Raw genomic sequence first — 27,469 nt, 5'->3', positions numbered from 1 at the left:
AACCAGAAAACTGAACACACATCTCCAGGTGTGTTTGGGGTTCTCAGGGTCTTGTCTTGGAAATTGAACATTAGTAGTAAAGTGAACATGAACACAGTCGGAGCCCACCTGAGGCAGCTGCCATGCACACTGATCAGAACCAATACATATCCTCTTTCTGCCTTTAGTGCTGCTCCAGCAAAAAAACCACATCTGAAAATGAATCCTTTTCTTCACTGATGAGTTTGCCCTGAAACTGCAGGTCCTGTTTAACCTTCAGCCATCCTCCACTGTTTACTGCTCTGGAGCTCTCAGTCCTGTCACAGCTGCTGGCTGCAGCACCTGCTGTCTGCAGCTCTGCTCTTTTGTTGTGTGTGTCCTTGAGTCAATTTCATGTTTATTCAAATGATGAGTGCAAATGCTTCCCTGCCTCACCACCAAAAATGGCTAAAAAAAGGAGAGAAATATCAGAGCTTTGTAATGTGTAACACCATATATGCAAGTGTTTCCAGCCTCCGACACAGTCACTAACAAAGCTGCCAGCTTTGACTTGAACAAGTTCATTTCAAGCAGACTCAAAACAGGAAACGTCCCTTGCTGGTCATCTCTACTACAATGGTAATATCCCACGATATCCCAAAAAAGTCTGTTTTGTCTTGTATTAGTATATCCATTGTTTCATAGGTATACAGATGACATTACACGTTGCATAACCCTAACCTACGGCATGAAGGAGAGACGTCTTCTTACCTTGAGTTGAGCGCGTCTAGGAAAGGCAACTTTAGGGTCAATCTGCAGCAGAGAAAGAACATAAAATAAGTTGAGTCATCAAACAAAGACATGAATGACTCACATGCTAAAAAGCATAACATGTAAACTCCAGGAGCAAATCAATAGTCCTGAGGACAACTGATGATACCTTTACTTTCTGTAATCTCTATACATGCTGAGTTTTCAGTCCACTATTCCTACACTAATTTTAGTACACAATTACCTGGGGGATTAAGTGGAAGTGATGTGTACATGTACTATACATGCTGCAAAAGCACAGTAAGAATTTATTTTACAACCACTAGGGGCAGAAAACATGCTCTGGGTAGCTGCTCTCCCAGAAATACAAGAAAGGAATAGCATGTAGTGTATCTGTTAACAGACACATGCTGAGGGCTGAAAGATCTCATCAGCTCACATTGGTAAATATTATGGCCGTCAACCAATATTCTAAATTCGAATATATATTCGAATATTAAAATAAAACGGAGATTCGATTGTGAAAATTAATATTCGACTGTGGAAAAAAACACATCAGCGAGTGGGCGCACTGCATGACGGGTCAGCGACAGGCCACAGGAGTTGCACTTGCACAGCGTCACTCACTGCTGAGGGTGAGACGCGACCAGGGTTGCCAGGTGGGTGGATAAAAATTTGGGTTGTTTTCGGATCAGTTCGGAAGGTTTCTGTAGCCGAAACACGGGCACTTCAGATCCTTCTTCCTGCGACCCTCTGTTCAGCAGGCAGCAGTCTCACTCACTCACATACACACTCACATACACACTCACATACACACTCACATACAGTACACACCCACTACAACTCTGGCTGACGTGCCCCCTTAACTCGCAACATACTGTACACTCCCACTACCTTCAGCACACATCACCCACACAGACCCGTTATTACCGACCGTTATTAACAAATTGTTTATTTAAATCAGTATGCGCATAGAGAGAGAGGGGGCGGCGAGCGACAGAGCGGTCTTTTTTTACGGTCTAAGTTTTACGGTTAGTTCATTTACTTATTTTGTAATGTGTAGATATGTTTTATGTTAAAACCGAAATAAAAATCCCTATACAAGTAGTTATGTCTCGTTGTATTAGTTTGTCCTCCTGTTATTGGCATAATGCACATTGCGCATGCGCATATATTCGAATGGTTCGAACCTATGTGTTTTTTTAGAGCGAATATTCGAATGTAATTTTGGAGCAATTTTGACAGCCCTAGTAAATATATGGATGATTTATTTGATAATAATCAGATGTATGTCAGTTGTCTTTGCCACTTCTAACAGCATGCATTTGTTATCTCTATACTGGACAATTGTACTACTTTATTATGAGGATGTCCCAGTAAGTTTGTGAAAAGCCTTCGCTCACTCACTCACACACTTACTCTCACATATTATCACTGATACTATCATGTAATTCTGTTTTAGCAGCATTATCTGAAAATTTGGTCTGTCATTCAGATGATGGCTAAGTTATATAGCATAATATAGTTTTATATATGTCATTTTATTGGTTTTCTTTCGAACTGCTGGCGCATGTGTATGTCTCTGAAACGTTGGGGGCTCTCCAGCTGTGCAGGAGGATGTTTCTTGTTTTATTGACCAACCAGCATGCTAAGATAAAACAGGTCACGTGCAAAAAACCCCAGTGGGCATAGCAGGCAAGATACATTTGTTCAAGATGAATACAATTTACCACAACCATGTATGGACTTAGTGCTAAAAGGTGGAGGCTGGGGTGGTGGAGGCATCAGTAGGGCGTGAGTTGCAGTGTAGCTGAGCAGGGATCAGTGAGAAAGAGGTCGTATTTAATCAAGGAGAATCCAAGTGAAGCTACAGGAGTTGCAGGAACGTCAAAACCTGGGACAGAACAGTTTGTTAGGCTTGATGAGGACCAGGAAGGACAACCTCTCCCAAAAAGGAGGAGAACTGGAGAGAAATGGTTTTATTTATTGTCCATTTCAATCCTTACTTTATTTCTCCTTGTTACATTCCCCTGAGGGATATAAATGTCTTTCTGATGATGTTGTGTGTGTGCTGCTCCAGATCCTCAGCTCCGCCTCTGCAATGGGTGGTGCCTCAAGCCCTAATCAAACTGGAGAGTATAAAGCTGAGGAGCCTCTCTTCAGTCCCTCTCTGCCTCCTGCTCTGCTGTTTTTGGCTGCTTTGCTAAATCCACTGCTTGTGTGTATGTACTTATTGAGCTGTACCGAAAGAAAACGTCCACTGATTAAAGTTGATGTTACTGGAATTTACTAGATAAAATACATTTTCCCTTGCTTCCTACAATGCTTTTTACCAATCATGCTTCCCTGCTATGATTGTTCAACTGGGGAAAAAAAGTGTTTCCACAGGAAAGGAAGTCATTTTGATTGGAATGAATGGTTTTGTTTTTTTGTTTTTTTTCATACAGTAATTTTAAATTGCTTGTGCATTGAAGTAAATACAATCTGACCCTCCCATAGCTGTTCTTGTTGAAAGACTTGCTCAGTGGACATTGCTGACCTGGTTGAAAGTGTGTACTGGCCAGCCACAGTCCATTTTGAAACCTTGTATAGAGTGGATTTGTTGAAGAAGGCATTGAGGTTGCCGTCTGCCTTCATGGGTTTAGTCAGTGTTGCAGTTGCAATGGGGACGGAGCAGGGACAACCATTGGGGAGGAGGTTGAAAAGGTCAACAGCTTCCTCTCCCAACAACAGCCATATGTTCCACGTCAAATTGTTCCATGTCAAAAGCTTGGAAGTATTTTTCATTTACCATTTATAGATGGTAAAAATAGCTAACCCATTTATTTAAAAATGAACTAGAATTACTGCACTGTGGTTATATGCCTCCGCTAACCAGTGCAGTTTCTGTGTACATATTTCTCCATCCTTTTTTTCATATGAAGGTCACTGTAACCTTTTGATAACTGAAACACAGTAACATGAGGTCATTGCTGCCTTGGCCTGTGACCTCCAGGCACTAAAATAAAATCAGTCCGTCCTTGAGCCCAAGTTGTTATTTGTACCAAATTTGATGAAATTCTACAAAGGCATTCTTGAGATGCGTTCACAGGGATAAGACGGAAGGACAACCCGAAAACATGTTTGTGTAGTAGACTTGATTTTTTGGTGTTGTACGGGTACACAAAATATTTTTATACACTTAGGTGTTTACTGTTTCAGCATGGCTTAAGCTTTCATAGCCTGAGGTAGGCATACCTGCATAACTTCACCCAATCAATTTAGCATTGCTGTCACCTATATTTTAGTATCCCATCACTGTTGGTTATTCAGTAGCTTGTAAGCAGCAGCCTGACTTATTCAACCAATAATTTGTGTGACATTAATTTAAAAGTATTAATGTCACACAAAATAAGTATAATCTCCAGTATAAGCAAATATGTTGTGAATTGGTCTACATCCAAATGTGAGGCTGTCCCACACCACACGTCTTCCTTGAACTCTAAACCTCCAATCACATCCAGAAATGGCATTAATTAATTTTTTACAAATATTTCTTTTGTACGATTATATTTCTCTCAAGAAGAACTTGCACTTCTTGAAAAGCTCTATATGAATAACAAGATGTATCATAGTTTCTACATTGTCCTCTCTTCTCCTCATCTGTTTTCCTAAAAGTCATACTAAATACAGAAACAATATGGTGCAGGTGACAATAGGCGCTCTATGTTACCTCCCTGTGCTCGTACCATACTTGCATGGTTATGAATTGGAAATTTGTACAGTGATTTAGAGGCATGGCGGTCGCTCCTTGGAGCTGGTCAGAAACCAAAAGTAAAGAAGGATTTCTACTCCTCTGATGGGAGTTTTTTGGCCAACGTTGGTGGAAATAGGACTGTCCAGTCAATTCTCTATAACAAGAGGAGATTTCAGCACACAGAGCACATACAAATTATGTAAATCATGAGGAGATTTCACCGCATAGCACATACACAAATTACATGACTCACAAGATGCAGGACACAATAGTTACGGCTGTGAAACCGTTACATTATGAAACTGTTACGTTATGAAACTGTTACGTTATGAAACCGCGGTTATGGTAAAATCGGTTCATCCCAACATCCCTAATTGTGCCATCACTGGTAGCTGCATAAAGTTTAATTTTACAACTTGATTCATTTGTTGGTCAAATTTTCAATCAATTCCATGAGTTTTAACAGAGGGTGTAAAATGACCTAGATGAGGGGAGATATCCCTAAAAAGATGTGGTCCAAAGTTCAATAACTTCAGTTTTATTGTCATTCAGTTGAGTTGGAAGGCATCCGTGATTGGATATGTTAAAGACAGATGCTGAGGTCAGTTAGTTTTTTTGTAGTTATTTGGTTCTAGAGGAGGCAGATATGTGTATCATCCACGTAACAGTGAAAATATATGTTTTGTTTTTGACTTAGTGAAAGCAGGCAGATAGAAGAGAGGATGGGATCAAGTATAGAACCTAGGGGGACACCACAGGAGGTAGAAGCTGAGGAGGAGGTACTAAGGGAGACACTAAAGCATCTGTTGGATAAATATGTAGAAAACCAGTTTCAAGCAGAACCATAGAAAAGAGTGATAAATAGTGTCAAAAGCTGCAATTAGATCTAGAAGCAAGGGGGATAGTGAAGTTGCCTGAATTGGCAGCTAGGAGGAGGTCATTAGTTATCTTGAGTACTAATAATTGGTTAAAAACTACTAAATAGAGTTTAGCCCAGCAAGGGTAATCGTGGATAAGTGAGTGTGAGTTGAAGGTACAGACAGTAAACTGGCCTCTATTTTGATCATAGTCATTGTAACAACCTTTCTCACCATTTTCATATTTTTTTACAAAGCAATAAAACAATGCAAGATATCGCAAGAAAATAATGAATACCTGTATATTATATGCAGCTGGATAGAAAGTAGTTCTGATTAGCTCTATCTCAACATTTGATCCATGTTAACATGGAGGTGGTGGAGTTTATGAACTATACTGTCATATCATACATTTTTATGAACCGTCATTGGTTTTAATGCACAGCCACACTGCGCTGCATTATTGAGCATCATGTACAAACAGTTCTGTGACCACAATGTTTGTTTCAAAGCATAAAAAAGTTAATAATCTTGTTCATTTAAAAAAAGCTAAGTCTTTTTTCAAACAGGCTTCCATATGGTTCTCAGAGATTAAGAAAATCAAGCAGTCATCTCCAGCACAAACCAAGACTCCTCAGTGAGCGTGAAAGTGCTCTATATTTCACCCTCCACGCCTTCACACTGCTCTCAATCTTCTCAGCAGCAGTCAAATCAAACCATCAATACATGAGGATGCCACTGCCACTGACATCTAGTCAAATACACAAAACGCTACATTTCAAACTGAAAATACCTACAATGCTTATTGTGTCATTTTCAGGGCCAGTATGTTGAGACAGAAGAGATTGGAGAGACACGAGAATCACACACAAATGACTCAGTCAGTTTAACTGTCAACTCAACAACGCACAAAGACAGCATATAAAACATATTAGCATCACTGACATGTACTGTTCTTCAGCAAAATAAAAAACAGAGAACAATAACAAAGACTCAACTATGATTGCATGTTTTAAATATTGAGGGAACTTTAAACTGATGATTAATTTATAAAGTTTATACCATTATAATCAATTCTAAAAAAACAGTTGGCAACTAATTTAGTAAACGTTTAGTCAGGTCTTTTATAATGCTTGACACTGTGGTAACATATCCTGAGGGTTGAGGCAGTAAACCAGCCAATCCACGCCCTCTCCTCTCTGGAAAAAATGGTAATTTGACAGCAGTTGTGTTATTAAAGATAACTAGAATTATCACACAGCAGTTGTAGACTATGCCTCTACCAACCAGTGCAGTTTCCTTAAACATATTTCTATGTACTTTAATTTCCAGATTCATATTAAGTCCAAAGTTAAAGAAATTACCTGAAGCAGTCTTGATATGATATATCACAATCAAGAAGCTAAAACCTTGACCTTTGACCACTGAGATCCAATCATTTAATCAGTGAGTGCAATGGATGTAATGAAATTGCCTACAGGCTGTCCTAATAATGCACCCTCTCCCAGGTGACCCAGCTCGTGTCCTAGCAGCATTCACCCGCTGATCTGCCCTCTTGATCCAAAGTCACCTGATGGCTTACTTAACGTCTTCACTTTCAGATTTGATGCCTAGAAATGCCCAACAAGACCCTGGCTGCTCACTTCAACAGGCTCACAACGGGTTTGCCAGCCTTTCCTTAGGCACACATCAACCAGCTCCTGGTACTTGGCGCTTCCTCTCATTGGCCTCATCCATATGTTCTTCCTTACACACTCTTAATTCTAGCATGATCAGTTGCTGGGGAAGTCTGACACAATGATCATGTCTAACCACAGCTGTGGTGTTATCTGGCCTGGGAACTTAAGTTGTTTGCCCTGGTCCACTTCCATGGGCCAGTCATTGGCAGTGGTGAGTTCAACCCAGATTGTGTACATGGTTTCCCTGTGGCTCTTGGGAAGGAGATTTTCTTCAGCTGATGGTGGTGATCCTTTGTGTTGTTGATGGCCAGGGCTAAGCTGTGGGCATTTACCTTTTGAATCTGGACATGGCGTTAACGATAGTGCCCATGTTTTGGGGCACTGCTGAGGTGTCAGGAGCCTCTTCCAGATACGCTCCTTAATTTATTTTGTCATTTAGTATTTCAGGTATTCCTCAATTTACTTGTTATTGATCATCACTAATCCTTATTTACATTTTTCATTTGGTACTGTATGACTATGCTTCTAATGCAGAACATGGGTCAAAATGGCGGCTCTGGCTGACCCATGCTGAAGTGTCCTTGGGCAAGATGCTGAACCCCAAATGGCCCCTCATAGATGTTGAATGCACTAATTGGAAGTCTCTTTGGATAAAAGTGTCAGCTAAATGAAATATAATGTTTTGTATTTCTACATCACTTTTACATACGTGTACATATAGGTCAAAAATGGCTACTAAATGAAGACAGCTCCTTTGACGATATAAAAGACTCATTTGATGAGTGGAGCTTGGCAAAAGAGCTTGTCAAGCCACATATGGAGAGGCTCATGGAGGGTGCAACATCTGCCCAGCTGCCAAAGACAGAAAAGTCAGCAGTTGGTGATCCCAGTGCACCAGGCCTGTGTGCAATTTTTATTAAGATCACACTTGCATACATGGGTTATTTTTGATCCGTGTGTAAACTTGATGTAGAATTATAAAGTAATACAGGAAAAATGAAAGTAATGATTTGTGGCAATCAAAAACAAGATATTTAATGAGAACATGATGAAATAAATTGATTTCAAAAGAAACACTCAGTGATGCATGAAATAACATAGGAAATGAGTACAGGTCATGTTTGACCCATGTTGTGCATTAGAAGGGTTTGCACACCTTGTTTATGAAAGGGTTAAATTGGTTAAATCTTTCTTAACAGCACAGCTACACTAAATGAATTCATCCCCTCCTGACTTCTCTTCTGCCCCTCTCTCTTTACCTCTCTCTCTCACAAGCTCGCACCAACATACACTGACACAGTGACATCGGACAAACCAGTTACTGTTACTGAATAAAAACAACACTATTTGGTCTTCGCAAACACAAATGACAAGACTTTTGTGTTTCTGGTTACCGCTGTCTTCCTGACTGTCTACCTGTTCACCTTCTCATAGGGCATATTTAAGACCGTACATTGGATCTGTCCTCTGCATTTTGGTCCTCATCCATTCCAAGACGTAACAGCCCACCCCCACCTGACACAAACACATAATAGCCCAGCTAAAGCCTGTGCCTGTGTACCTCAGTACCTGAGTAAAACAGTCGCCCAGGTTGACCTACTTTGTTCAACCAGTGCTGGGTGGGGGGTTTCATTGAATGTGACCAAGATGAAAACCCTGGCTTCCACAGTTACTTGACCTTAAACATTTATCTGGTTTCTTAAAAGAAATCCCTGTATTTTGTCCTTAACAGGATATGTAATAAAAAGCATATTATTTAAAAACAGCTGAAGTCCACACATTATTAACAAATCACAAAAACAGCTCTCACTGGATTAAAAATGAGAAGAACGTGTGTGTGTGTGTGTGTGTGTGTGTGTATGAGTGAGAGGGTCCCTATCTCCACTGCAAGGACTCCGTCACCACGCTCTGCTCCCACCAGGTGTTTATGACTATGATACACATGCATGAATGCTAGAAATAGCAGATGTCAATGTCTTTCATGCATTTAGAATAGAAAGGTGAACGTACCCGTTTAGAGTCTAACTCGTGCTGCGTCTGTGCTAACACTTTATCTACGCTGGCAGCATCTGCAAAAGTGATGAAGCCAAAACCCCTGTTGAGAAACCACACACAAGCATATGACATTTCTAACGAGATTCTCGATCAGTTTTCAATTGACACAACACTAACACCTGCACATATGATGCCATGTTGTTGATATTTACTATTTAAATATTTTCCTTGCCTGCCCCAATAGCATTTAACAACTTCTTTAATTCATGTTAGTCATGTTATTCAAAGAGATAATAGATACTTTCCATAGAGGGAATATTCTCCATAGCTCCATAGCCACTGCCAAACTGCATTACCCCATCATTCAATAACAACTCTAGCTAAATAGCTGCTCAATATCAGTCAAAAATACAAAACTTGCATTTTTCCCATTGTTGTCTAAGCAAGGAAATGTTTCTATTTATTTACCTTGACCGTTTTGTCGTTGGGTCTCTCATCACCATGCTTTCTCTGATTTCCCCAAATTTCCTAAAATAATCTCTAAGGCTGTCTGTGGGGGAAAAAAACAAAGTATAAGAAGGTTACAGTTTGTTTTATTTCCCTGCTCAATAAACAGATGAAAATGTGATGTCAGCAGTGAATATAACAGTTTGACAGTCAATTGGAGGACCTGAAATAGAGAGAGAGAGAGAGAGAGAGAGAGAGAGAGAGAGAGAGAGAGAGAGATGCTGTCATTACCTGGTGAAGTTTGCCAGCAGAGGCCACCGATAAACATTTTCCTGCCAAATGAAAAAACAACATGTCACTTTGTCCACGTTGACGTTTCGTGCAGTGTTTAACGGGCTGCAGAGAATTAAACAGCTCGGGACAAAGACCGAGGCAATGTGATGAAGAGTCCGCCCGACTCACGTTTAGAAAGCCGCGCAAGCAGCAGCCCCATAACGCCCCCGTGCAACCGGCTGTGCGGAACTCCATTCAAAACATATGGCAGTTGAGGAACACACCGGGTAGAACAAAAGTTAAGGTTGTCAACTCCTGACACGAGCACGGTCTTCCCTTCTGCATACATGTGATGAACACTGATCGACGAATAAGAGCGGAGTTCAACTTTTCACGTAGGTTCGACTGTGACACAATCCTCACCTGCTCCGTCAAAACGCAAAGTGAACCACATGCAGAATGTAGTGTTTTATTTAAATAAAGTGCGAGTATGACTTCACCAGAAAAACCTCACATTTGTAAAAAAAATAAACAGTAGTTCATCCGTTAATAAGGATGTCAGTATTTCATTATCCATGAGAGTAATTCGGCGTGTGTTCTTTCCATACGAGTAACAAGGGCATACATCGGACCGATCCAGGAGTACACTCCGCTGTAAGGGGGCAGGTCCGTTTGGAAACATAAGCAGGGCTGCAGCTGACCGGACAAAAAACAACAACACACCATGTTCGTATGGAAGGGCTGAAACCTTACCCCGGGTCGTGCTGCGGATCGGTCGGACTTCCTAAGGAGGCTTGGCTCCCGTCTCCCTCCATATCTGACCCAGCTACAGGCAGTGACTGGCGGATGCACACGGGCAGTTGGTCGGCAGGCGGAGCGGAGCGGCGGAGTCAGTGAGCCGCGAACACAGCTCCGTCACACGTGGGATCGGCCCGGTCTGTGCTCCCTCCTCCACCGTCACCGGCCGACCACACTGACGTCAGCTTTCCACAACCCGCCCACATTACCTCCAAATAGAGATGTGCATTCTGGACGGTTTCAATGACATGACAAGCAGCATGGGGGGGGGGGGCTCTTGCGTCACAAAATATAACAATCGATTCAGCTGAACGCCTGACATGCAACTCACAACTGTAATCAAGTTAAAACAAGTAAATCCATAGACATTCATGCATGTGGGGAGGTGTGTCCAACAGCACTTGTAAACTAGTTGGGTTGAAAGGAAGGAAAGAGTGTGTGTGGCCTTCTGTCTGAGGAATATGTATTATGACTATTTTATTGTGTTTGAAAAAGTCTCGGGGGGGTTTCCAAGACACATTTTTACTGTAATATCTAACTTGGTTTGAACTACTGCTGCCATATAGCAGACTGTCTAAAAATGTTGAACACGGTTCCAGACGAGGACCTTTAGGCAAAAAACTTGGTGTAAATGACACCGTTTGAAGACGACTCGAAGAGATTGCCAAGACCAGCTCCAACTATAAGCTTTATTATAAAGGAAGGTTTTAAGCATACTTTTAAATGAAGAGAGGGTGTCTGCCTCCTGAACTGAAACTGTTAGATGATTCCACAGGAGAGGAGCTGAAGGCTCTGCCTCCTACCCTTTAAGGATGACAAGTAAGCCTGAATCCTGGGAGCGCAGTGCCCTAGTGGGGTTATTCACTATGAACTCTTTAAGGTATAATGGTGTCATATTATATTATTCATACTTGAGGAGGAGAATTTCAAATTATATTATATATTTAACAGGTTGCCAATGTAGTGAAGCTAACACAGGAGAAATGTGATCTCTATTCCTGATTCTTGTCAGGACACACGCTGCCACATTTTAGAAAGCTAGAGACTCTTTAAATTATACTTTAATGATACTTCTAATATGAATAGTGTACTATCCTACGAGTACACAATGAGTATTTGTAAAAGTTAACAACTACTACTAAGTGAAAAACACAGAATTCAATCCACAACACAGTTATTTGTTTTTAATATTCAATATCATTGTTACACAGCCTAAACATTTTTGCTTGGCTCAACCCAGTGAACGCTACATGTTAAGAAGACGCCACACCAGACAAATGGTTAAAACAAAGACAAAACAAATGTATCTGTGGGAGTGTGGTGGCCTTCCCAAAAAGAACGAAAAGATGGGATGATCTCGACCAACCACAAAAACCAAAAGGACTTGCAGACCTCCAACTCAAAAGGACAAAAACCACTGTACCACAATGGCAGTGGCTGCCGGCAAACTCTGATGACACACAGAGAGAGAAAGCGTCTCTCCAGCCTCCCTTGAATCTTGCTCCATGTAATCATGCTCATCACACACGCCAGTGAGGAGAAAGAGTGAGGAAAAGGAGGAGGGGAAAAAAAGCACAATGGGCAGCATGTAACAAGCATTTATTCAGTACCTTTTTATCAACTGTGTTTGAATGGACCATAAAATGTGTTCGCTATAAGTGAAAGCAGAACATCTTGATCTCCTACTGGAAGCTGACCGCAGTCTAGAAGCAAGTCTAGCTGTAAATGAAACATACTGCAATCCACTGGGGCTACTTCAGTGCCATGACAGACACACTGTGGGACACACTGTGTTGAGTTCAAATTAGAATATGTGCTTCATGGAGCAGGCACATCAAGGAGGCCCTTTAACAAATGCTGTTGGTTCTGATTGTAATGAACCCCCATCAAAGAGCTGTGGCTCTGCACATCAAAGCAGAGCTTCATCTAACAGCTGGCAGAGACAACCCTGTACGTGGCCTAGTCTGGGGCACGTACCAAACAGTGAAGTACCAGCTAAGAGTGCTAGCTCTAACTAAGGCATAGAAGAGTGAGTGAAACACTGACAGACATTCTCTTCATATTTCAAGCTGTATTCAAAGGATGCATCTGGTGATCCTCTATTACACCCTTATTGTCAAAAAATCCAGGTGATATGACTCTATTGACTCGTATTTGTTTGTGTAGCAAAGCCTGATTTATCTTATTCCTCTGTGCCGCAGAGCACCATTGTCGTCCTAAGACACATCAAATTGATACATTGTTACACTGGATGACATGTTGCCTCATCAGCATTAAACACACTGTGCAGTTTATTTGGACTCAGTCCTCCATATGCATCAAGTTATGTTTATTTATTAAGTGCTGTACAACAAGAAAATAAATAAATAAACTGAATTAAATAAAAGGCAAAAAAAAGAACTCAAAAAAACCTAAGGACAGTCAAAATAACTGAGAGAACATCTGTGTCTGACCATCAGCACCTCAGCACACCCGTTACGGTAAATGTCCTTGCCACAGCTTTACAAAATCATCCAGATAGACAATTTGTCCACTCTCTCATCAATGGCTTTACAAATGCTTTCCATCCTGGTATACAAATACTTTCCAAAACCTTCCACCACCCTAAACCTGTCCCTTCTCACTGAACCTCAAACTGTCGACACCTTATTGGCTAAAGGTCAAAGACAGATTCATGAAAGGCTCATTCAACAGTCTTCCTTTTCCAGAGTTCCGCATCAGCCCAATAGGCTTGGCCACACGGAAAAACTCTGGTAAAAAGAGGCTAAAAATAGATCTGTCTCTCATGATAGAGTTGTCCTGGAAGATGCATGTAAACTGTAAATGCACCTGTTGCAACTTTTCTGTCCTCTTGGAATGGAATCTGATGATGACTTTATCACTCACCCTGAAGATATCCAACCACACCACATGGACACAGCCTCTTCCCCAGGTTTCGGTGGCTATTGCAGAGGGTAATGTCTCACTCTCATGGCCCCCAGAATGTAAATCTCTCAATTCAGACTCCAGCTGTCGTTTATCAGCACTTCATGAGATATATCCCATGGTCATAGCAGCCATTTTGGGGGGCATGATCCAGGAAGTCCATACTCATGCACAGTGATAACAACGCAGTAGTATATAGCCTCAACAAAGGTCATTATGTAATTCCTGCACATACTCACATTAATCTTGGCCCCTGAATTGGATACTCATCCCATTCCAGTCCCACCGCTTTTAGCCACCATTTTCAACTACCTCGGCAGTTGGAAATCCATTCACGCCTCCCAAGAAGCCATCCCTAACAGCCTCACCCAAGCACTCTCTCAGCCTACTTCACCGGCTGGAATAGTTTCAAGGCATTCCATGCCTTATACCACCCTTCCCCTCTCCAGATGTCATGTCTATATGCAATGTTATCACTCATGCTCACTCATTCAAAAAAATCAGGTCCTCAACCATCCAGACCTACCTGGCCAGGATCAACTTTGTCAAATTGGCCACTGCAGAAACAGGAATCCGTCCTCCCCGCAAACAGCCTACCACTCACCTCAGACCTTGTCAGCCTCTGCATCTGCTCTCTTCGTCCAGGCTACACAGTCGATCTAACCTGAGAGGCCATGTTTCTGCTAGCTTTCTTTGGCTTCCTGAGGTGCTCCGAATTCACCCCGACTACCGCTGTTTACAAACCTTATTGCCAACCCAGCCTAACAGACATCTCAATTCATGCTCCTGACTCTCATATTTACACTCTGACGGAGTTAGACAGCTGTGAGTTACTTTCCCCATCCACATTTTTAACCTTGATTCCTTCTCAGCCCATACAAGCCTCTGATCGAATATATCAGCTCCAGGTACTCAGCATTTCAGGCATTTTCATCTGATCACCATACCTGCAATTCTTTCTCCGTCAGAGCATCATCCACTGTGGACAGACTGGGCATCTCAGATCAAACCACCGAGGTCCTTGGCCCCTGGTCATTACAAGCACATCGTTCCTACATCCTCAGTAAACTCAATGATATCTGTCAAGCTCAAACGCAACTGAGCTCAATTTAAATATGACTTTCTTGGGGGGTCCGACACAAGCCAGTTCATGGCATATCCTTGCTGAGCAGCCTGACACAGAAATCCTTCATTCATATTCATCCTTGCCCTTCACATCAATTCGTCCATCTAAAAAATCCAATAACATTACACTGTTGTTGTATAGTCCATGCTAGTGAAATGAAGTTAATAATTTAACTTAGGTTTGGGAGCAGGACCACGCCTCAACCACTGCTCCAATTACCCATCAACCCTTCTTGTACCAGTCAACCCATCCTGCTTCGTTTGTCTCAGATCTCTCGACCCTCCCTTCCCCTCATCCATTTACCTCCCTACTACATCCTCATCCCTACCTACATCCCTTCATCCTCCCCCACTACAACCTCATGCCTACCTATTTTAATTACATATTATATCTTTAAGAGTATTTTTGAATATACTAAGGAAAGTAAAGATTTAAAAGCTTGGGTTTACATCTGCAGGGAATGTAAAGAAAACATGTTTTTCCAGAACTTTTCTTGAGATATTTTGCTTCAAAAATCATTATTATTCAATCATTAGAGATAATCCAATAACATGTATTCCTTTCAGTCTGCAGTAGCAGCTGTTTAAGTATTATGTTGAAGGTTCAGTCTGTCTCCTGCTAACCTCTACTGCCACCTGCTGGACATATCTTTAGCCCACTTTTTGAACAACTCAATTTTCAGTGATTTCTCAACAGACCATGTAATATAAGCTGTGGTCCGTATGTCTGTGACCACTTTCCCATTCATTCAAAGTGGTTGAACAGATTTACATATTTCATATGTTGAGGGATAAGAACCCTACCTTTCCTTCCTCTGTGGTGATAATGAACCTGAAGCCTGACAGAGAGTAAGAGAAGGTTTCAGTCAGAATTAGTCAATATAACAAATTTCTGATAGTTGGGGAAACTCTCCACAGTGGCTTTTGTGCTTCTTTGTAACTTTATATTTTCAATCTCTTTGATATATTTTAGCATAGTAGTCTATGCCTTAAAAATCAATGTAGAAAACGTGAACACAACATTTTAAAACAAATTTTGTGTTTTGTGTTTAAACACTGGCAGTTGTTGGATGGTTGAGAGCAATTACAGTCGCTCACTTAGTGAAAGGTTCTGCTTCTCTCTGCTCTTCTCCATACCAAACAAAAGCTCCAAATGTAAAGTCGTAGCCAGCTTAGAGCACCACCCAAAGGACAAATTGTGTCATAGCTAAAACAACACTGACGTTTACCTTACATCTTGATGCATTTTAATTGATGACATTAGCTGACATTCACCTGTACCTAATAAGATATTTGCTCACTTCTATTTAACTAAATATCTAAACATGCAGCATGTCCTATGATATACTGCAAAAGTGTATAAGGAGAATTGTACATTAAAAATACAGAGTGCAAAAACATTAAATTTGTTGATTTAGGATTTATTGGGGAAATGAGAATTATGGCAGAAAGAGAGTTGAGTGAATGCTCATAAAATGAAATTCACATGAGGATAACTCAGAAGCAACAAACCTTCATCTTGTTTTTCCCACAATACACTGCCGTAATTCACCCAACAGAACACAGACAAAACTAAAAGTTTGAATGTTTACATTCAACTCATAGTAAAAAACACCTTGACACTGGACATTATGGATAGTACATGTAATGGATCTGCTCACAGTCACCTGTCTAATAATGACACTTAACAGACTCTATGGCAGCTTTGTTATTCACTCAGATGTCCAGAAACCAAACAATGCTTCCAAAACACTGCCAGACACCAAATCTCCTATGTGTCAGAGGTGAACTAAAATATTAGGATGCCAAAAGAAGATAATGACACAGGACAAATGATTCATTTGTAATTTCAACAACGACTGACTCTATCAAACATCTTTCAACCCCTGCTCTTCCTACAGAGAATTTGATAGCCTTGCTACATATTCTGCCCCAGGCTTTCTGTACTGTAGAGGGAATAGCAGTGCCCCCTGGTGTGTTGGAGCCAACATGCTCCCCCGGTCAAGCCATGTGCATCGGCCCAGGTGCCCTGTTGTAACCATGCTCATCAATCACCATTAGCTGACAGCAACAGCCATAGCTCCCACCCTAAGGAAACATGAATCTCCCGTTTCCACATTTCAGGATGATTGATGTGGATGAAGTCCTGCACCCCAAGGGTTCTATTCTTTGTGAAGCTGCATGGAGGTAGAGGTGAGGGGGCTGAGAACAACAATAAGAAGAAGAAGAAGCAACCCAGAGAGAAGTTACTGAAGAATAAATTCAGTCTAATTGTAATGTAGAAATCCTACTTTTCTTTAAATAAGTGAAAAATGTATAGCCTTGGATTGTACTGAATCCATCTCCCTCCAGGGAACATGAACCCATGTTGATAATTGTCTTTAACAGAAGTCTCACACAATTGTCAGCATGTTTTTTCTGTAACATTGAGAATTGTATTTTAATGTCCTCCTCCTTATGTAAAAGCCCTAACACTTTAAAACCTTACACATTGATCTTGTTTTTATTGTAATCAAGTGGGTTTCATTCACCTTCCATCTTATGTTACATTCATTGAGGCATTAATCCCTACATCACTGGGTGCATTTCATTTCTCCAAAGTACTTTTATGGTTCTATAGAAATTAAGTTTATAAAATTGTTATCATTATTTTGCTCTGTGTCTGTTTCTAAAGAAACACTGAGAGTGAAATCAGTGCCAGATGAGTTGATGCTGTTGCAGGCATGCTGCATTACTGCTCACACATTTTCAAGATAAACCCTGTAGCTATATAAACTCAGCTGTAACTCCGTGGTGGATCATCACCAAAAGCAAGTAAGCTATTTTATTAAGTTGCCCTTATTGTGAAAGGTTGGTCAGTGAATTTGTGTTTCCTGTCTTCACAAGCAGTGGATCTGTATGTCTCCTGTCCAGAGAGAGAGGCTATGGAGAACTACATAAATGTCTCCCTGGCAGCTTGTCTCATTTGCCCTTCCTCCTCACCTGTAGGCGCAGGCTTCTTCTTCATGGCCAAAAAGGACAAGACACTCAGTCCTTGCATTGAATTTGGGGATGAAATGACAGTTAAAAACAAATACCCTCTCCCTCTTATTGACCCTGCTTTCGAGCATCTTCACCAAGCCACTGTCTTTCCAAGCTCATCTGGATCGAGAGGGGGATGAGTGGAAAACACTCCTCCGACCACTCTGGGTGACTTAGAGTATTTGGTCATGCCATTTGGACTCACTACATTCCCGCTCTTTTTCAGATGAATATCAAGCCTGAGACCATCCCTCCCCCTCCTGTGTGGTTGCAGCTGCCCCAGGTGCAGGTGGAGATCCTGGTACTGGAGGCCCAACACTTACACCCTGACCCAGGTAATGGCACACCTAACACTCTCTTTGTGCCTGAGTCAGTCATTTCCCAGGTTCTTGTGGGGACACTCTTCCAAGCTCACCTGTCACCCAGGGTTTCATCGCACCTTCACCTTCGACAGATTCTGGTGGCCATCCATGTCAAAAGGCATTTCCCATCATTCTCCAGCCGGTCTCCTGCGCCCACTACCTGTCCCCAGCAGACCCTGGTCTCACATAGCTGTGGACATTCTTACCAGTCTGCTGCCTTTGCAAGGTAACACTACTATCTTGACCATTATTGACCTGCTTTCTAAGGCTGTTCATTTTGTTCTTCTCCCTAAGTTGCCTCAGCCACAGAGACTGCAGACCTCCTCACCCTCCATGTTTCATGGAATCTCCTCGGACATTGTATCGGGATGGGGCCCGCAGTTCTCGTCCCAAGTGTGGAAGGCTTTTTGTCGGGCGCTGGGGGCTACTGCAAGTCTCTCCTCATCACCCACAAATGAACGGTCAGACGGAGCAGGCCAACCAGGATGGCATTATTAAATCCCAGCATGGTCTCGAGAGGAGGAAATATAAGCTTTTTATACACAGTGATAATCCTGATGTTACTTAAAGAAAAGAAAAGAGTTTATGTGCTATTTATGGAAACACAGGTGGATGCCTGAGTCACTGTGATGTTACAATTATAGTCTTTTTATCCCCTTGGTCATCCTGTTACACGGAATGAAGAATACTGCATGCAGAGCTGACAGCCCTGATTAGTTCCAGCCGATGTATTTAGGAATGTCCAACTAAAACAGCACCTGCACTGCGTTTTTTCCCTCTCTCCTAGTTTTCTCATTACACTCCTGGCACTCCCAAGAAAATAGTACAGAGCTTTCTTTTGACACATACAGAACCAGTCTGATCAAAATGTGTATTAACCCACCTGTCCAACTCTTCAGGCCCTTTTAGATAGACTATGTTGTTGTATTTGTAATAAAACAAGTTTATTAGATTAATTGATTGTGTTAGATTGAGTGAATACTGCTCAGGTGGGCTACCATCTCTGAGCATTAAACATGGCCCCTGTAAACCACTCAGAGAAGCTTGCATGTCTGCACCAATGATTATGAAATAAGGGCTGATAAAAGTTGTTGTTGAGGCTGGTTAAGTGCTGTGGCATTGTTTCAAGCCTTCCACACATAATAATCTTCATCTATATGGTCTATATATCGAACCAAGAAATCCTGAAGTTCATTGTACCACAGGAGAAGACTGTGTACTCATAGCCCCATGATGCATGTGTAGTTTTATTTTAATATCAACCATCAATCATTGTGATGTACCATTAAACCAATCCTTTTTGGCTAACATTGCATTTTGCATTTGCAAGTACAAACCCTGCACTACCTCATTTTAAATTTACTTTTATTACTATTATTATCATTACACATAATGGTATATCATGCAAATAGGTGAAAATAATCTACTGGGCAAGTCACAAAGAAAACATCTCTTGAATAAAATTAATTGTCTCCTGTGTCTCCCACTAAATTGACCTTTGCTGGTGTTCTTTTCAGAGGGCTGCCTGCAACCACAGCATCCTGCAGCCCTGTTCACTTTAAATGACATTACACAAATGTCCCATCCCCTTGCCATTAGGCCCCACTGGTCTCTGCCTTTAACAAGATGCAATTATGAAAACACATCGTCAGTAAACAATTATCAAGGATCATTATCATTATTAAGTTAGTCCCAGAGGGGGGGAAAGGGTAGGAAAATGTCAAGTGAAAGAATTCAGAATTAATGAGTGGTTTTGATCATAATTGGAAAATAGGGGTTAGGATTAGTCCTTTTTGGAAAGAAACTCAACTTGCTATTTGGGGAACGATCTTTCAACTGCTCAGAGAATAGTTTACTTCATGCATAAAATCAGCAACAAGAACCCAACTGCAGAGTGCAGCAGACTAATTTACAACATACAACAGCACCATGCTTGGTTTAATCCTGTCTGTCTTGTGCTCCTGTCGTCATTGCAGCATAGGACTAACTCAGGTTTCATTACAGGGAACAGATGAAAGCCTGTTAGCTATTCAAATATAACATATTATTACTTGATATTAATTTATAGTGTTCTCCCCAGACTCATTCTCATCTTGTTTGTTCAAGCTCTTTTAGTCTGTACTTTGTCTTATTTGGTAACATGTAATCATTACAAGATTTGTGTATATATGTGTGTATATATTCAGATTTGGCCTGACTCTTGGTAGACTTTTTGTATCTCATCTCATTATGTATTCTTTGTAGCAGTTTTGTTTCTTCACATTTTTTATTCTTAAAATTGATTACAAATAAATTATGCTTGGTAAGCATCCATCCATTCATCCATGGACTGGAGCCATGAAAATGTGATTATGTCTGTGTGTCTGTGGTTAATTGCAAGAAGTCTGGTGTTGTGTGGTACCGATCTTTGACTTGACCCATGCCTACTCATGTCCGTTTTATAAAAAACGTATCAGTCCTGGTAGCACAATAAAAATCCATGCACTTTAAAAACTAAAATCTAACAAAAAATTGAATTAGCAAACTGGCAACCATCAGTCTAGCACTAAATCAGTCTGCACAGGGTTTTAGTTTCTTTACAAAAGTATCATATCTCAATATTATTTGTGTAAGATGGTTTATTTTGAATAACTTTATATGATAGATAATTGAATAGGCAGCTAGCAGTCTGCCACTGTGCTCACTAGATTTTTCATTTTCATAAACAACTTTTTTCTTAAAATATATATTTTTACAGTTAGAACAGAGCAAACAGTCCACAGTCATCCGTGAGTTATATTGGGTGTTGCTCCATACCTTTGTGAAATATGATTGTAAAAATCAGGCATGCTTACAAGAATGATATTTATGAGTTCTGAAATTTGGTGCAGCTTGATTGAATTTAAAGGGACTGTTGGGCCTTGGTGGAAGTAAGGGCTCTACTAAGTGCCATTCTAGTTTTAAACTAGTGGCCCCCAGCAGGATGTAGTTGTGAGAACACAATGATGACGTTTTAGCTCATATGTAGATTGTTTTGTTTCTTTTTGATATGTGAGTGAGACAATTCTGAAAAAAGGCAGTGCTATGACTTGAATTAAATCACAGGGACACATTTCTGAGTGTGACATTTTATCATTTAACAACAGAGTAGTTAGCAGCAGAATGACACTGTCAGGATTTGGGTACAAAGTGTTGTTTTGTAGTTTTAGATGTGCACATAATTGCTGTTGAATCATCAGTTAATAAATGTAAATGAAAAATAACATCTCTCAGCAACAAACTGCAAAATAACAACAGTCATGCATATTTAAAAACACAATATAATCGTAATAATACACATATAATAATAGTTTTTCAGTCCGTCTTGTGACAGTAGTTTGTTTAATTTTGTGTTATTACCCAAAGTAAGAAATTGTAGTTGTTTGGCTACACAATTTCACAGCTTCTCTAGTTTTAGATAGTAGAAAAATACTCTCACCAAGCACTTTATTAGGAACACTGACACTTGGTAGTTCCTCCATTTACTCTGGAAACAGCTTCAGTTCTTTGTGTCATGAATTCCAAGATGTTGGATAATTCTTTGAGATTCTGCAGCCTTAGCAGAAAAATTCATCAGACCAGACAAGGTTCTTTACATCTACATGTAAAGAACCTGACTCACCACAGCTTGTTTACCTGTATCAACAAGGTATTTCCATCCACAGAGTGACCCCTCACTGGATGTTTTGGCTCTGTTCTGAGTAAAAACATCATGAGTTTGAGAAAGTCCCCAAAATCCAGCAGGCTATCAGGCTAGCACTGATGCTGTGTTCCAGAAGAGTCCACATTTTCCAACCTCTTTATAGAAAAAGTACAATGGTACACCACGTAGAGTCCTAATTGCTAACTCGGGCAGATCCCCCAGACTTCATGGAGAAGCAGTTATCTGGTGTCACACCCACAGACGCATACTGCTGCTCATTGTAAACCATAAACTGAAAGGCAGCTCAAACTATATTTGCCTCTGTTTAATAAAAATAATTTTACATGATAAAGATGGTTTACATTGGTTTTCCTTGAATGTAAATCATTGGCTACCCACTGCCCTCTCTGGAGGACATTTTCACCTCACTTTGCCTCAGCAGAGCAGCCAACATAGTTCAAGACCCATCACACCCTGGACATCAACTGTTTAAGCAGATTGCCCTGGCAGATGCTTTGGGTCCATCACATCACAGACAAATAGACTTAGAAACAGTTTCTACCCCATTGTCGTACGTGTACTGAGCACTGCCAAATACGAACAGTGGCCCACTCTCCACTTGATCAACCTCTTGGACAATTTCTTGAAACTGCTTTTCACCTCAGAAAAGTTCTGGTAAATTTCATTACATCACACATATAAGCTTGTAATGTTCACACCGTTTGCATCCAACACGTTTGTTTAAAGCTGATTTTACTAAAAACCCACATGATAAGTGAAAACACACACAATCACTCCTCTGGTTCGAATCTGGCTTTCTTATTGTGATATTTATTTTGCAGTTAAAAGACTTGCATCACATTAACAATTTCAATATTTTACCACAATAATGTAATAAAAGTGAAATGTGTTGTGAATATGTTGACAAATTTGTGTCAGGTTTGTTTCAGGTATTAGAGTTTCTTTTCTCAGTAGTTACATGTTACCACACATCTCAGGTGTTTCAATCACATGTGGACCCAAATGAGGACATATTTATTTCTGATCTCTCATATCAAATTTATATCTATCACAGTTAGAGGTGTTCTGGAACACATGTGACCACATTCTTTCAGCAGTGTGAATGTGAATGTGTCCTGAGCCACATTTAACAACTGCTTACTCAGCTGATTACCACTGACCCGCTACTATTTCATAATTTTCCATAATTTGAGGAATTACTCAAGTCTTATTTGTATTGTAAAGCTGCACTGTACATTGATTCACTCAGCTCCTCCTTGCCCAGTTCTCTCTCAATTTGACAATTTATCTCCTTCACTGCTGCTTAGCTTTGGTATTCATCGTTCTCTGGAGAAATGTTTCGCAAGGTTAATGTTTAAAAATAAATTATGGTCACAACAAACTCACGATAATCCTGCCCCCCAGACTCTGACGTAAGAAGTTCTTTCTTCTAGACCAGCAAAGAGGTTGGTGTCACTCTGGAACTAGTTTCTCTGTCCGAGAGTCATTTCTTTGGTTCGGGATTAAGCTGCCTTGGTGGAAAAGGGGTCTCTCTCTCTCTCATACACACATACACAATGGATTAAACTGGTTAAAAACACCATCATGTAGTTTATGTGGATGATTTTTTTGCATGTGTGGAATATGATCACAATTCACTGGAGACACGTGGAGACACATTCTAACTCCAGGTGTGATTTGACAATCTTCCACCTATGATAGGATCACCCAAGAGTAATTTTAAAGCAGGTATGAAACGGTAATGGCATTGTTTCTGTCTCATAGCCATGACTTCTTAGTGCGTCCCAGCCTGGACATGTTAGCCAGCTTGACCTTCAGTTTGTCTCTGCTCTCTGGACTTCTTTTGGAAGTACATTCCACTGTTGAGTCTGTTTCAAAGGAGATAGCTGGGGCATGAGTAAGCAGACCTCCTGTCTTCTCTTGGGCCATGGTTACTGGGGTCTGTAGAACAAGCTGGCCCCTTAAAGAATGCCTGAGCTGCAGCAAGAGGGGATTGTGGTTTGGGTACAGTTTGACAGTGTCCCTCTCCTGACTGCAGCAGGTTGAGCAGGCTGAGCAGAGGATGCGGAAGATGTAGACCCAGCCCAGGTAGTGGAGCTCTGCAATGTTGAGCACAAAGCAGCCCAGACTGATGCTGAACATGAAGTTCAGGAAGATGGTCTTTTCAGTAGCACGTGATACAAAGCAGTCTGTACGAGTAGGGCAAGGGTAGGTCTCACAGCGGTACAGGTGAGGCACCTCAAACCCAAACAGGAAGTACTGGCCTACCAAGAAGGTGATCTCCATGACAGATCTAAGTAACACATGAAGGATGTAGATGAGAAGAACTTGATTGGACTGCTGGGTGGGGTCCTCTCCGACCTCACCATAATTCTCCTGCAGGAAGCTTTGTTCTACGGCATCCCTCTCCCTCATGTCCCATTCCTCCATGTAATGTGGACAGTAAGTGGGCATGCCAACCCTCAAGGCCTCCATGCCATCCTTTCCCATGTGGCTGCATCTCTGTGCGGGGTTTTTCTGGGCTATCACCTGTTCTCTTTGACCATCCAGCTTCTCATCCTTGGCAATCTTATGCAGAACAAAAACAATGTAGAAGATGGATGGTGTGGAGACCAGAACAATTTGGAAAACCCAGAACCGTAGGTGTGAAACAGGAGCAAAAGTGTCATAACAGACGTTGCTACATCCAGGCTGCTGGGTGTTACAGGTGAACTTGGACTGTTCATCGCTGTAGACTGCATCACCCACCAAGGCCACCAGCAGGATACGGAAAATGAGCAGCATAGTGAGCCATATCTTGCCTATCACTGTAGAGTGGTTCTGGACCTCAGACAGGAAGCGACCAAGTATGGACCAGTCGCCCATGGTGGAACCTCAGAGATAGAAAGTACATCAATGTTACAATAGGACAAGTTAAGTAATGTGATTTCCGTTTTCTTGCTGTTTGATGGCAGACATGGGTTACTGTGGCTCAGGAGGTAGAGTGGATCATCCTCTCACCATAAGGTGGATGGTTTGATCCCCCAGTCTGCATGCTGGAGTGGGCAAGACACTGAACCTTAAATTAGAGCTGACAGCAGTGTACCTCTCCTAGAAGCATGCTATCTCCTAGAAGCATACTATTTTTGAAATATTTGTTAACTACCAGGTTTCTGATCTTTATCTTGATGACCACTCATATCATTTAACAGTACAGTTGTCGTTCACCCACTCCCACACTCTCTATCATGACTACATTTTAGATTTAGTTGGAGATATTTCGTTTTTTTTAAGCTCCTCAAGAGTTTAATTGTTGTTAATTAGATTAGAGCTTTCTCTACTTTATTAAATATTAAAACCTAGCAGAGAATTATAATAGTATTGATATATTGTAACACTTCTATAGAACTGTATGACAAGTTTGTTGTATGAGTAAAAAAAAAAAAGAAAGAACAATCCCAAGCCCACATACCTTACACTAGTGTTGTGTCCTTACACTCTACCATCAAGGTCGCAGTATTTACTAAATGATTTTACATACATGTATTTCTCTACCCTTGTATTTACATTTAAATATCAATAGAAACCAGTCAGCACGTTTTGAGAACCTTATTTGCACTGTGAAATTAAGTTTTAATTTTAAAGAAAACAGACCAAACAAATATTGGTATAAGCCTTTTCAAAACTTGTTACGTAAAACTTTAAAATCATAAAGAGTAAACTGTTCTTCAGTCCAAATCCAATCCCAGTAAGATTACTGAGGACATGCCCTGTGTGTCCTCAGTTAGCACAAACACTACTGTGCACATATTAAAGTGTAATTTTGTGGCAATCCTGTCTTTCACAGACACTGTTCTCAGACAAATGCATAAGCTACATTTACACCATTAACCTATAGGGGAAAGTACATAAAAATAAAGTGTAACAGAATGTGATTAGGACTCACCTTGGTGTAACCTTGAGCTTTCCAAAATAAATCTTTACATCCAGACCTTGCCATGCAGGTTGCATGGCTATTTTTAATTTTAAGCGTTGATGAAATTAATCCTGTTGGGCGTGGTGAGGGAGAATAGGCTGACCACACAAATTGAGCCAGTCTATCTGAAACTGGCATTGTGCTATGTGGCTACAAAGGCTGGCAATGTACAGTGCAACAAAGATTTCAAAACACAATAGGGGGTTCCTTTTCTGAACAGCCTGGAACAGTCGAACAAAAAGCAAATGGAACCAGCTGGAAAGACAACACAATGCAGGTTAATGCAAAAGTTCTGTTTTTAGCCAGCTTGAAAAGCACAAGTAAGAGAAGAATAAATCACTCTACATTTCTTTTCTTTTCCAGATGATGCCTCAAACGTTTTTAAATCAGAGCACAGGGCCGTGGCAGCCAGTGTGAGCTAGAGCTAGTGTATCTCTATTCATTCAGTTCCAGTGGCTCACATAAAGAAAACATATTCTCAGTTTCATTTGCGAGTATTGAAGGCTCATGTTGTACAGGTTGTCAGTCGAAATATACACTATGTAGAGCATGCTCTCTGGATGCCATTGTTGGTAGTGAACAGGGTGCAAACATGTTCCATTTAGGAATCCAGTCCACTTCCAGACACAATAATCTCTGTAAATAGTCTCCAGGGTTTTGTCAGTGGTAACCAGTGGTGGCTGGTTGATACGGGGCACTGGGGCCCCACCCCTCCAACATCCTGAGACAAAAAAGCCTGTATAAAAATGTTAGACATAATAAGTATGTCTTTTAATGCTTCCCGTTTGCTGTTTCAATGTGTCAGCACAGAGGTACTGTGGACAATGACAGGGCTCCATTTTTATCGGCAGGGGTAGCATTGCTGACAGGAGTGGCATATTGTGTGTTGTATTGTTTTTGTTGAGTCTGGCTTCAGTTTGTTTGAGTTTTACATTTTTCTGTTCTGTCTCTCTATGATTTAAATAAATGTATTTATCAGTGGGCTTGACAGGGGTTAATGGGGTAGTTTTCAGCTGTGCTAGGCAGCATGGTTACATTTCCAGGGATGATGGAATATTTCTACTGATGTTGGCAATTCCTAAAGTTGACATTGGTAGGCCTACATAGTTATTTATCTCAGCAACTTTTGCACATATTTTTGAGAAATGTGGTACAGTTCGTTTTTTCATGGGGACAAGTGCAATAAATCTAACATTAGTGACATTACTGTGTCAAAATCCTCATTTGACCAATACATGCTGAAGATAGACAGCACTGGAACATAGTACATTATGGTTACAAGTTAATGACCAATGAGGTTCCTGAAAAACAACAATATAAAAAAACCATGTCTTTTACGCTCATTAAAAATACCAATTTTGAATATGTGTGTACTGATGAACACAATGCTGTTTCTGTTCCTGCATTGGTCATCCATTTGTGGTGGCACTGCTCTCAAGTCAAACGTTTTAATGTTGCATTGCCTCTTGAGCTTCTTCTCACTGAGTTGGCACTGCCGCAGTATTTGAATGGTAAATTGTTAAATTAGAAAAAAAACACTGATATTATTCTGTATTTCTTGGTATTAAAGTGACAAACTTTAAACACACACACACACAAACAGATTGTTTTTCGCAATACCCTGCAATTGATGCACTGCTAAGCACTTCCATAGTGCAAGCGGAAAATAGGACTTCTTCTCAAAATCTACTGTGCAATTCAAGCTCAAGGTGCAGTTGTGTGACCATCATAATTATGCTTTGTCTGACTGGTTGTTATAATGAAAATGGTAAAAGTGGTATCTATAGATGTAATGATGTTATTAATTATAGCAGTTAATTACTGTTCCTATCTACCTTTAAAAAAGCTTTCAAATGGAAAACCCGCATTTTAGTTTGATCAAGTT

At 40.8% G+C, this 27,469-nt stretch overlaps 2 protein-coding genes across 4 annotated transcripts in view; both read right to left on the bottom strand.

Moving 5' to 3' along the window:
* LOC109630001 (RNA-binding protein Musashi homolog 2-like) overlaps nucleotides 1–10,701 on the bottom strand; it is a 90,231-nt gene extending 79,530 nt beyond the window's left edge. For 2 of the 3 annotated variants that reach the window (XM_020087997.2, XM_020087996.2), the window contains exons 1-5: nucleotides 10,470–10,700; nucleotides 9,735–9,775; nucleotides 9,465–9,546; nucleotides 9,012–9,096; nucleotides 730–771 (exon numbers count right to left, since the gene is read on the bottom strand). In XM_020087997.2, coding sequence (XP_019943556.1) covers nucleotides 730–771; nucleotides 9,012–9,096; nucleotides 9,465–9,546; nucleotides 9,735–9,775; nucleotides 10,470–10,531 — 312 coding nt within the window. In that variant the 5' untranslated portion in view covers nucleotides 10,532–10,700. Of the gene's footprint in view, nucleotides 1–729; nucleotides 772–9,011; nucleotides 9,097–9,464; nucleotides 9,547–9,734; nucleotides 9,776–10,469 lie in introns of all 3 variants that reach the window. The other variant, XM_020087998.2, reaches the window with a different exon arrangement.
* A 10,346-nt stretch (nucleotides 10,702–21,047) lies between these two features.
* LOC109630168 (gap junction delta-2 protein-like) lies at nucleotides 21,048–25,721 on the bottom strand. The gene is made up of 2 exons (XM_069534749.1): nucleotides 25,555–25,721; nucleotides 21,048–24,502 (listed from the first exon to the last, which is right to left on the bottom strand). The coding sequence occupies exon 2, from the start codon at nucleotides 24,492–24,494 to the stop codon at nucleotides 23,388–23,390; it is 1,107 nt and encodes a 368-aa protein (XP_069390850.1). The 5' UTR covers nucleotides 24,495–24,502; nucleotides 25,555–25,721; the 3' UTR covers nucleotides 21,048–23,387.
* Between the last annotated feature and the right edge of the window lie 1,748 nt (nucleotides 25,722–27,469).

The sequence above is a fragment of the Paralichthys olivaceus genome, chromosome 11, assembly GCF_024713975.1.
Source record: "Paralichthys olivaceus isolate ysfri-2021 chromosome 11, ASM2471397v2, whole genome shotgun sequence".
Classification (NCBI taxonomy): Eukaryota; Metazoa; Chordata; class Actinopteri; order Pleuronectiformes; family Paralichthyidae; genus Paralichthys; species Paralichthys olivaceus.
This window is presented reverse-complemented; position numbering and strand designations above follow the sequence as displayed.

Coding starts and splice junctions, on each gene's coding strand:
- LOC109630168 (XM_069534749.1), bottom strand. CDS start 24,494: ATGGGCGACTGGTCCATACTTGGTCGCTTCCTGTCTGAGGTCCAGAAC.